The sequence below is a fragment of the Triticum dicoccoides genome, chromosome 1B (genome assembly GCF_002162155.2).
Source record: "Triticum dicoccoides isolate Atlit2015 ecotype Zavitan chromosome 1B, WEW_v2.0, whole genome shotgun sequence".
Taxonomy (NCBI): domain Eukaryota; kingdom Viridiplantae; phylum Streptophyta; class Magnoliopsida; order Poales; family Poaceae; genus Triticum; species Triticum dicoccoides.
In genome coordinates, this window is record NC_041381.1 from 11,238,698 (window position 1) to 11,249,712 (window position 11,015).

The 11,015-nt window shown below is 49.5% G+C and overlaps 1 protein-coding gene across 1 annotated transcript; it reads right to left on the reverse strand.

Moving 5' to 3' along the window:
• Window positions 1-7,525: 7,525 nt before the first annotated feature.
• Window positions 7,526-10,045, reverse strand: LOC119299270 (FT-interacting protein 7-like). The gene has a single exon (XM_037576515.1). It carries the CDS (start codon window positions 9,984-9,986, stop codon window positions 7,611-7,613), a length of 2,376 nt encoding a protein of 791 aa, XP_037432412.1. The 5' UTR covers window positions 9,987-10,045; the 3' UTR covers window positions 7,526-7,610.
• Between the last annotated feature and the right edge of the window lie 970 nt (window positions 10,046-11,015).

Sequence of the window (11,015 nt, forward strand, 5' to 3'; positions counted from 1 at the left end):
GGGCGAGGGAGAGGGGTTAGAGGGGGAGAGCTCACAGGGGGCGACGGCGACGGCGAGGCGATGGCCGGGGCGGCGACGACGGGGACGGCGCGACAGGGACGGGGACGGCGCGACGGGGACGGGCCCGGGGTGGCGACGGAGACGAGGGCGGCGACGGGGACGGGGGCGGCGACGGGGACGGGGGTGGCGACGGAGACGAGCGGCGACGAAGACGATCGAGGGCAGCGGCGACGGCGACGGAGACGGAAACAGAGGAACAAACAGAGAGGGAAACTGAAATTTTCGTAGCTTGCCTTTCTTTCTTACGGGATGCCTGCTCGGAAGAAATCGACGATGTCCTAGGTACACATTCTTCTTATAACTATTCAAATATATACTGTCGGTATCATCCAAACAGTGCGTGCATCCGCGGTATCCCTTGTTTGTCTGTCCTGATAGGTTACTGAGAGCTGGCCAATCATTGATGGTCACGAACAGCAACGCCTTTAGGTCAAATTCTTCCCCCATGTGCTCATCCCACGCACGTACACCTGTTCCATTCCACAGTTGTAAGAGTTCTTCAACTAATGGCCTTAGGTACACATCAATGTCATTGCCGGGTTGCTTAGGGCCTTGGATGAGCACTGGCATCATAATGAACTTTCGCTTCATGCACAACCAAGGAGGAAGGTTATACAAACATAGAGTCACAGGCCAGGTGCTATGGTTGCTGCTCTGCTCCCCAAAAGAATTAATGCCATCTGCGCTTAGACCAAACCATACGCTCCTTGTGTCATCTGCAAACTCCTTTCCGTACTTTCTTTCGATTTTTCTCCACTGCGACTCGTCAGTGGGTACTCTCAACTTTCTGTCTTTCTTACGGTCTTCTCTGTGCCATCGCATCGCCTTGGCATGCTCTTTGTTTTGGGACAAACGTTTCAACCGTGGTATTATAGGAGAATACCACATCACCTTGGCAGGAATCTTCTTCCTGGGGCGCTCACCCTCGATATCACCATGCTCATCGCGGCTGATCTTATAGCGCAATGCACCACATACCGGGCAAGCGTTCAAATCCTCGTAGTCACCGCGGTAGAGGATGCAATCATTAGGGCATGCATGTATCTTCTGCACCTCTAACCCTAGAGGGCAGACAACCTTCTTTGCTTCATACGTACTCACGGGCAATTCGTTGTCCTTTGGAAGCATATCCTTTATCATTACCAGCAACTTTCCAAATTCCTTGTCAGATACACCATTCTCTGCCTTCCATTGCAGCAATCCCAGTATGGTGCCCAGCTTTTTCTTGTCACCTACGCAATTCGGCTACAATAATTTTTTGTGATCCTCTAACATGCGCTGCAACTTCTTCTTCTCCAAATCACTTGCGCAGTTTCTCTTTGCATCGGCAATGGCCCGACCTAGATCATCAACGAGCTCATCTGATGCCTCTTCTTCAGATTCTTCCCGCATTATCGGCTCAGCTTCTTCCCCCATTGTTATATCATCGTATTCAGGGAACCCATGGCCAGGATAGCTGTCGTCGTCCTCTTCTTCTTCATTGTCTTCCATCATAACCCCTCTTTCTCCGTGTTTGGTCCAAACATTATACTGGGGCATGAAACCGGACTCAAACAGGTGGACGTGAATGATTTTCGACGTAGAGTAATTGCGACCATTCTTACAGCCAGCACATGGACAAGGCATAAAACCACCCGCCCGCTTGTTTTCCTCAGCCGCAAGCAGAAAAGTATGCACGCCCTCAACGAACTGGGGAGAGCATCGGTCATCGTACATCCATTGCCGGCTCATCTTCATTACACAACACCGAATAGACCAAATTAATACAAGTTCATACATAAAGTTCATACAACACTTAAATGCAACAAACAAATAACTCTCTAGCTAAAGCATTTAAATGCAACAACAAATGCGATCAAGATCGCAACTAAGGTAACAATTGATCCAACAGCATAATGATACCAAGCCTCACTATCGATGGCATATTTTCTAATCTTTCTAATCTTCAAGCGCATTTTCTCCATCTTGATCTTGTGATCATCGACGACATCGGCAACATGCAACTCCAATTCCATCTTCTCCCCCTCAATTCTTTTCAATTTTTCTTTCAAGTACTCGTTTTCTCTTTCAACTAAATTTAACCTCTCGACAATAGGGTCGGTTGGAATTTCCGGTTCACATACCTCCTAGATGAAAATATCTATGTCAACTTGATGGGCATAATTTGTCATAAACACGAAATGCAACAAATAGTTTTAAAAGAGAATATACCACATCCGAATCATAACAAGGACGAGGGCCGACGGGGACGGATATCAAAACCATGGCACTATGTATAACAAACAACGTACGGGTAAGATAATTATTATACGAGTAACTATATATCCAAATCACACAAACATCAATTTTTTATATAAAATTTCATGAACAAGAGGCTCACCACAAGGTGGTGCCGGCGACGGGACGGTGCGGGCGATCGACGGTGGTTACGATGGAGATTTAGAAGGCACTAAGTAAACCACACCTACATATGAAAACTAAGTGTTATTTTGACCTCAAATTGCATATAAATCAAATACTTGCACATATATATATTTCCTCCCAAATTACTAAACTCATAAATTAATAACTATATAAAGTATTGCAAGAGCTAATCTAGCAATGAGAGATGAAAGGACAAAGTTGCTAACCTTTGTGATCACTTGAATGGATGGGGGCCTTCAAATCTTGACAAATTTTGGGCAAAATGTGTGACGAGCTCGAGGGGAGAAGAGGAAGAACAGAGAGGAGAGGAGAGGGGAAAGGGAGAAGAACAGAGCGAGCTGGACGAAGGGTTTATATGCAGGAGGACCTATAGTACCGGTTCGTGGCACGAACCGGTACTAAAGGTGCTGGAGGGGGCCTAGACTGACAACATCCTGCCACCACCCTCATTAGTACCGGTTCGTGGCACGAACCGGTGCTAAAGGTTAGCCACGAACCGGTACTAATGAGAGCGGCCCGGCTAGCCGTTGGAACCGGCACTAATGTATACATTTGTGCCGGCTCTAATACAAACCGTCACTAATGTGCTTCACGTTTGACCCTTTTTCTACTAGTGGCACTGCACACCCTGCCTCGCCGCCCCGCCCAGGATCCGTTGGTCGATCCCCTCGCCGCTCCATCCCTCTCCGCCATGCCTCACTACCAAGTTGGCATCCACCCTTCCTCCCGTCGCACAACACTCCTTCCGCGGTGGCCACCTCCTTCCCTCCTCCCCATTCACTCTCATCCATACTTGCGGTGCCTGCCACGACTAGTTCGCAACGGAGCAGCGGCCAGTGGTGTCATGGTTGGGGATCGGTGTCGGGCTGCTCAACCATGGACTCGCTGCTGCCCATCCGAACTTGGCGCCGGCGTCAGCAAGAACCTCCTGCCTCGGATGCCGTCCCGGCTAATCCAGCACAGATTTATGCACTACCTCTTGGTTATTGGTTTGCTGGCAACAACAACGAGCTCCAGACTACAGCAACGCTATCTGTCGACTTGAAGGTACTGTACTCACTACTCTGTTCGTCGCAAGAGAATTTCCTCTTTTTTTCCATATATAATCATATATATATTCTTATGAAAAGGGCCATAGCAACCTTACACGGCCTACTGTACATCCTCTCCGTAGCCCATTGCTTCCACCGGCACCGGCCCACCCTGTGTATCTTCCCTGGTCACGATGGATAGCGAACAGCCAGCTGACTAATTGATGTCGGACGCTCCCTCTCGTAATAATGTTCCAGGCGCTTCACTTCCTCTCCCCACCATCTCCATAAGAAACTAATGCATTGCTCTTTAAAGTCTGCTCGGCCTCACCTCATTTCCTTCCCATCAGGTCTCTACCACACCACTCATGCTTCTTCCGGTGAGCAACTCCCTGCCATTTCCTCCATATTCTCTATGTATGATATATTGTTGATTGCATAAAAAATTTGTACTTTCGCAGGTACTGCATGCTCAACTATGCCCAGGTGGTCATCTTCATTGGGTTTCCCTCACTGCAAACACAAGCGAATTTGGTTTCTGCCTTCTACTGGTACATAATATTCCCAAATTCTCCTCAGTTGCTAATTCCGTAATTTTGTTTGCTCAGTATCAATCTCAATATAATTTTGCTTCATTCAATATTTATTTGTTGAGCTTCCATTGTAACCCAGAAACTTTTTTTTTATGCATCATGTCCTAGCTTCCTGCTATGTCCTTGACTGCTTATAAATTTTAGATTTTCCATTCATGTAACACACCTAGACTGAAATCTTATATCACTCTTCATGACAGATGTTAACATGCGGAGGAGACAATCAAACAGGAAGGTTCTTACTATTCATGCCACATGTTAACATGTGGAGAAGACAATCATACAGGAAAGGTTTTCATTACTGGATAATGCTTGAATGCATCGAGTTTCTCTTTGTCTTTCCTCTTTTCCCCTTAAAACCACCAGAGTACCATTGCTCAACGTGTATGAGTTTACGAGGGTACTTTTAGTCATAAATCTATAAATACCGAACTGTGTTTGCACTACATTTCGAATGTTAACATCAGGATCTCTATTATAATGTCATCTTTCTTTCCTTTACAGAGTATGTATCGCGTCAAAACTCTCATAAACGGCAGAAAATGCCGCACAGGCTAGCCTTCACTGCTTACAAATTTTTAGATTTTAGATACCAACCCTGCTTCTGACTCAGATTAACGCCAGACTGGTTCGGAACCATGTCCAATCACATGACATGGAACGCCTAGGCCAGGCAAATTACACTCCCTGGATAGTAGTTTATTTTATTTTAATTTTCTATTTAACCGGGCCACGATAATGACAGTACTGTGAATGGCCATTCCAACCAACTCTTTTCTTTGCTAGGAATCCAAACAAACAATCACCATGCCCAAATCTTACATACATGTGCCATATTAATATAAGTACCATCTGTAATTTTCTATATATTCACTGCCATATTTGTTGTGTATTAATAACTATTTTAAAAACAATATCTTTCGGTTACATGTTTTTATGACTGCCACACATCTATATATAACAACACACCCATACCATTGTTCATTGTATCCCTACAAGTTCATCTTCACCACAAATAAATATTTGCTTTCGCAAGTACATGGACAACCAGCAGGAACAGGTACGACTGTTACATACATAGTTTCTTTTCTAAGTTCCTTCTACGCAATTAACGATATGCATCCCTATTTTCCTACAGCATGCAATCTGATGCACCAAGAAAAGTTCTGCCACCTTCAGCAACGCATTCAACAAGAGAAGCCACACAAAAAGTACATAGAGGATATATAATGCTACGAAACTGCCAACAACCAGCGCCTGTTTTCAAGACGACACGACAAAGGATCATCCATTCAAGGCTGGCAAATACATCTTTGAGTACATCAAGAAAGGAATCCCACATGTACATTTTGTTCACAAGGAAGAAGGCACCAGCGTTGATAACTCCAAGAAATTTAGCCACATATTATGATGTTTATCTTATGAAACTTTTATGCATCTATCAAATAATCAAGTCAAATAAATTCATTACTTCTATTTTGCTCAACAGAATTTCAGCAAAATAATTTCAAGAAAATCCCGCAGCAACGCGCGGGGGAATTATCTAGTTATCTAGGCGAGCGAGTCCCCTAAAAAAACAGAATCTAGGCCAGCGATTAATCACCTGATCGTGCACGCCATGCAGGTACGCGGTAGCAGTAATTTGCATGTCCGAAGCTAGGTTCAATTCCTGCTGTAAGTAGCTTCCCTACACATCAGCCTTGTCTACAAATGCAATGCCCCAGTGTGTGTGGGCGTGTGTTTCGACATTGGACAAAGGGTGGTTGATGGATCAATTTCTGGTCCATTCCAAGTATTTATGAGACGAGCGAGATGGATGCTGCTCCACGGTCGTGCGTATGTAGTAACGAAGAAGACGATGGCCATGCATGATTCATAATTCAAAGTCAGGATCCATCGATGAGCGATGACCCACGAGGGGATGCTCTACCACGCACTGCAACCACCTAGGTGCGTACTCTGCCTAGATATGCATGCCACCTTGCTTACTGCTGGTGTGAGATAGGAAGACAAATATTCCATCCGTCCGAAAATACTTATCGGAGAAATGGATAAAGTATTTTCAGATGGAGGCAGTAGTATGTATACTTCACCTTGCCATGTTCTCTCTACTTTAGTACCACAATAGATTGTAAGGGTGGTGGACCGGTTTTACTCAAAAGTCGTCTTAACTATCTCACATGGTATTGACTTTTCTCTACTACCCCTTGATCCATATTATTTGTCACTCAAACAGATGTGATATAGATCGGAGGAAGTACTTAAAAAAGACGTAAGCTTCCCTTTCCTGCCATCAGAATATTTCATCCAACCTTACATATGTTCCCGCTTCCTTAAGGGAGAAAGTGATTGATATCCATCGTGTGATCCCATGGAGTAGTGTGGTAGTGAATGTATATGGTATACTAATAAAAGGAGTATTTAACCAAAAACTACCACATTTCATGGAAACGTGTCGAAAAACTACCACTTTACGATTTTGTGCGAAAAACTACCACTTTTTCCCTAATCCGTGGCAAAAAACTACCAAGTCGCGAAATCGCTCGCTTCGCCCGCGCTAAGCACAAAACTGACCGCTTGGGCCCACAAACCAGGTGCCAGCGTGCCCCCTCGGCCCGTCCGGGTCGGCCGCCCCGGTGTCGAACAGGGCGCCGCCGCCGCGGGGGGCTCTGTTGCTGCCGCTGCCGCTGCCGGTGCTCTGGCGCCGGTCGGCCTTCCTCGGGATGCGGCCGCCGTAGGAGGTGCCGAGGAGGCCCCAGCCATCCTCGTCGGAGAGATGCCAGCCGAAGCACACGGCCATCTCCTGGAGGACGCACCCGGCGCGCCTGCGCCCGCGGCGGCCCCGAGCGGGCGGAGGAGGGGGATCCTGGCGAGATCCTGACCCCGGCCGACCTTGGCCGCTCGCGCCCCGCCGTGTTCGGCCGCGCCTGGCATCCTCTTCCACGCCCTGCGGCTTGCTCTGCGCGCGCACGCGCCACGCCCGCTGCCGCGCGCTCCCGCCAGCGTGCCGACGTGGACTCGCCGCAGCAGCAGCCGTTCCCGTCCGCCGGCGGCAAGCGGTTGGGGAAGGAGGAGGCCGGCGACGAGGAGAAGGAGGCGGAGGACCCGATTGCTTTTTTGAAGAAAAACTAGGGATCCGATTGCATTTTTAGCCCGTTTATGTGTGGGGTCGGGCAGTCAGATTCACGTTTAACCCAAGCAAAGCGAGCAGTTTTCACACATGGTAGTTTTTTGTCACGGATTAATAAAAAAGTGGTAGTTTTCGGGACAAAATCGTAAAGTGGTACTCCCTCCGTTCCGAATTAGTTGTCTTGGATTTGTCTAGATACGGATGTATCTAGACTCATTTTAGTGCTAGATACCTCCGTATCTAGACAAATCTAAGACAAATAATTCAGAACGGAGGGAGTAGTTTTCTGTCACGTTTCCACGAATTGTGGTAGTTTTTGGTTAAATACTCTAATAAAAGTGTAAACTCCATGCAAGAAAATCAATGGCTTGGTCATAGGAGCATATCACCCTTGGCTGGGAGGCGCTTGTAGAAGTTGAAGGGCGCCGACGGCTGCTTGCTCCGGAGCCGGGGGTGCCGGAGGAGGTACAGGCCGGCGAGGACGGCCACCAACTGAAATGGCGTTACGTAGAGTACGATGGCGATGATGAATGAGAGTGTGATGAACATAGCGGTGGCCCTAGGGTCGCGCCAGTTGAGCAGGGACTGGGCGCGCTCTCCCTGCATTGCCAGGTCACCGACCACCGTCTGCACCCTGCCGGCGACACTCCTCAGCCGGTCGTACCTCATACGCACCACATCGCCCGGCTTGGACGTCGGGAACGTGTCGAACTCCTCATCCAGCTCGTCCGGCTGCGCCTGCTCCGCATGCGACAACGCCGTGTCCATGTGCGGCGGGTTACGCGGCCGTCGCCGGTAGTTCCACACCCCGATCAGGGATATGTACAAGAACACCGTCGACAAGATCAGCTCCGGGTAGCACACAAGGATCAAGAACAACACATGGACGAGGCTGGTAGTCAGCGGGTTCTTCCACTTGCAAACGTTGTCGAACCACTTGCCAGCCGCCAAGGCGCCGGAGAAGAGCGAGATGATGCGGTTGAAGTTAGCCTTGCTCCGGCGCAGGCTGAACATGTGCGAGTCCGTGTCCAGTATGTACTCCACCACCTCTCGACGCAGCGGCGGCTCCGCTTTGCCTAGCCGCGTTGCCACCATCTGCATCGCCAGGAATCGGAGGGAGTTCAGCTGCAGCACGGAGATGGGGCTCGTGTAGTGCATCTTGGGCAACAGCGGTCGCCCATACTGTGCCAGCATGTTGGCCCACGCCGTGCAAGTGAACCGGACTGCCAAGTGGAGCTCCCCCGTCTTCTTCAGCCCACCCGGGGTCAGCGCCATGAGCGGGTAGTAGTGCGTGTACACTCGGTCTGACTCCAACGCCGAGAGGCGGACGCGCACCTTGCCGATCCTCTCGTCCTTGGTGTCGCCATGGCCTTCTAGATTTTTGTTGTTGAAGACGGCGACAGTGATGACGGTGCCGAGGTCAAACACCTCCCAGATGTACTGCTCATTCCACGCGTGTGCCGCGGTACCGAGCAGCGTGCGTGTGCGCACCCACTTGGCGCCGTACTTGGCGACGCAGTAGGGGTTCTTGTTGTCGCCGAGGCCGCGTGCGCTGAGGATGCCCACCTCGAGCAAGCCGATGGCACTCTTCCGTAGCTTCTTTGCCGCTGGCTGCAAGTCGCTAGTGTAATGCGTCGACTCGTCTAGCACATGGTACGCCGTCTCTAGGCTCATCTTGAGGTGGATCTTGCTGGCGAACGTCTTCGAATGCTCCCGGTGCTTGGTCCCCGTCGTGACATCGGCCGCCGACTGTTCCACCGTCATCCCGCGCGACAAGTTGAACCATTTCGACGGCACCGACTTGGCCAGGTCGTTGCGTGGCACGTTTGCCGCCACGGGGATGATGATGCGGCCGATGGGCTCGTCTCTCCCGGCAGCGACCTTCTCCTCTACCGTCACCACCAGCGGGTCCTCAAACGGCTCGCATGCCACGAACATGAACTCGTCGTTCCACACCGGGTTCGCCGGCGGCTGCCCCAGTCGTGTCCGGCGGATCTGGCCGCCCATCTGGATCTTGGCGATGGTGGGCTTGACCGGCGGGTCCTTTGAATTCTCCGTGCCGATGAGGTCCTTCGCCCCGATGACACAGACCTTGAGGTAGATGAGCTTGGGGGAGTAATACACCTTGGAGCGCGTGTTAGTGAGCCCCGCGGTCGATAGCGGGTGAGCGCCCGAGTGATACGCTTCTGGGAATGCTTCGTCGGCCTGGGTGCCGATCCAGACGGCGAGCATAATCTCGCCGAGGCTGTGGCCGTGGTGGAATCTCTCCCCATCGGCGTCAGAGAGGTTGTACCACTGTGGGGCCAGCGGGCTGTCGGGCGGGATGCACTCGGGGATGTCGGACACGGCCAACACGACGCGGCCGACGAAGTCGTCGCGGATCGTGTCCTTGTCCTTGACGATGACCTCCAGCTGGTTGGACTGTAGGTTGGCGAAGGAGAAGGCGAACGTCTGGCGCCACGCGGGGTTGTGGTTCTTCACCAGGTGCTTGGTCACGCCTTTGAAGTTGCCCAGCTTCACCTCCACGTACGGGTCCAGCGCGCCGGTGACGTCCATGGTGGGCAGGTCGCGCGCCTTCACCACGCTTACGTACAGGTACTTCATGGGCTCCACCATGTCGTACGTCGAGGCCATCTTCGTTGCCCCCAACGCCGCGCCGCGTGGGCCGAGCTTCGCGGGCAGGGGCGGCTTCGTTTCCACGAGATTGTACGCTGATCCAGGGGCCCCCTGCGCCGGGGGCTTCGCCATGGCCACCGTCTGGGGTGGAGGTCGAGAGCTGGCTGCCTAGGCGTTGTAGGATGGCCGGGGTTTAGTAGGACGGCCGGCCGGCCATGTTTCTATGGCTCGCTAGGTAGTTCCGAAGGTGTGCCCTGTTTTGGACGCTTATATGGTGTGTTCTGTTTTGGGCGCGTACATGCGGATATATATATAGAATTTAGTAGATTCTTTAAGAAGGCTCTCAATGACCATGTATCGAATCTATCCTATCTTTACAGTGCGATGGCTGACTATTCACGGACTAGCTGTAATTATTGTTTTTTTCTTGGGATCAATATCAGCAATGCAGTTTATCCAATGCTAAACCGAATTTCATCTATAGAACTATGACACAATCAAATCCGAATGAACAAAAAGTTGTTATATATATACTCCCTCCGTTCGAAAATACTTGTCATCAAAATGGATAAAAAGGAATGTATCTAGAACTAAAATACGTCTAGATACATCTACTTTTATCAATTTTGATGACAAGTATTTCCGGACGAAGAGAGTAGTATAATACGTTATCTCATATTTGAATGGTTGTTTAACTGACTAGCTATTAATCCTAAATAACAGATCAAACGATAGTATCCCATTGGTACAAGCACCAACTAGCCTTCGATGTACTCCATCCGTTCCTAATTATTTGTCTTTTTAGAGATTTCAAATGGACTACCGCATACGGATGTATATAGATACATTTTAGAGTGTAGATTCATTCAATTTGCTCCATATGTAATCACTTATTAAAATCTTTAGAAAGACAAAAATTTAGGAACAGAGGAAGTACGTATTACTCAATGTTGGAACGATAAATTTTTTGTTTTCCTCGTATCACATACTAGCACCAACTAGTATGCATTCGATGTATTACTCAATTTTCAAACGATAGTATCCCATCGGTACGGACGTATGTCATCCCTCATCGATCCATCCATTCATTTGAATTTTATCATTATGAATCGCGACGGGCATGCGACAACAAGTTTCTCTGATGCTCATTTCAGTGGACCA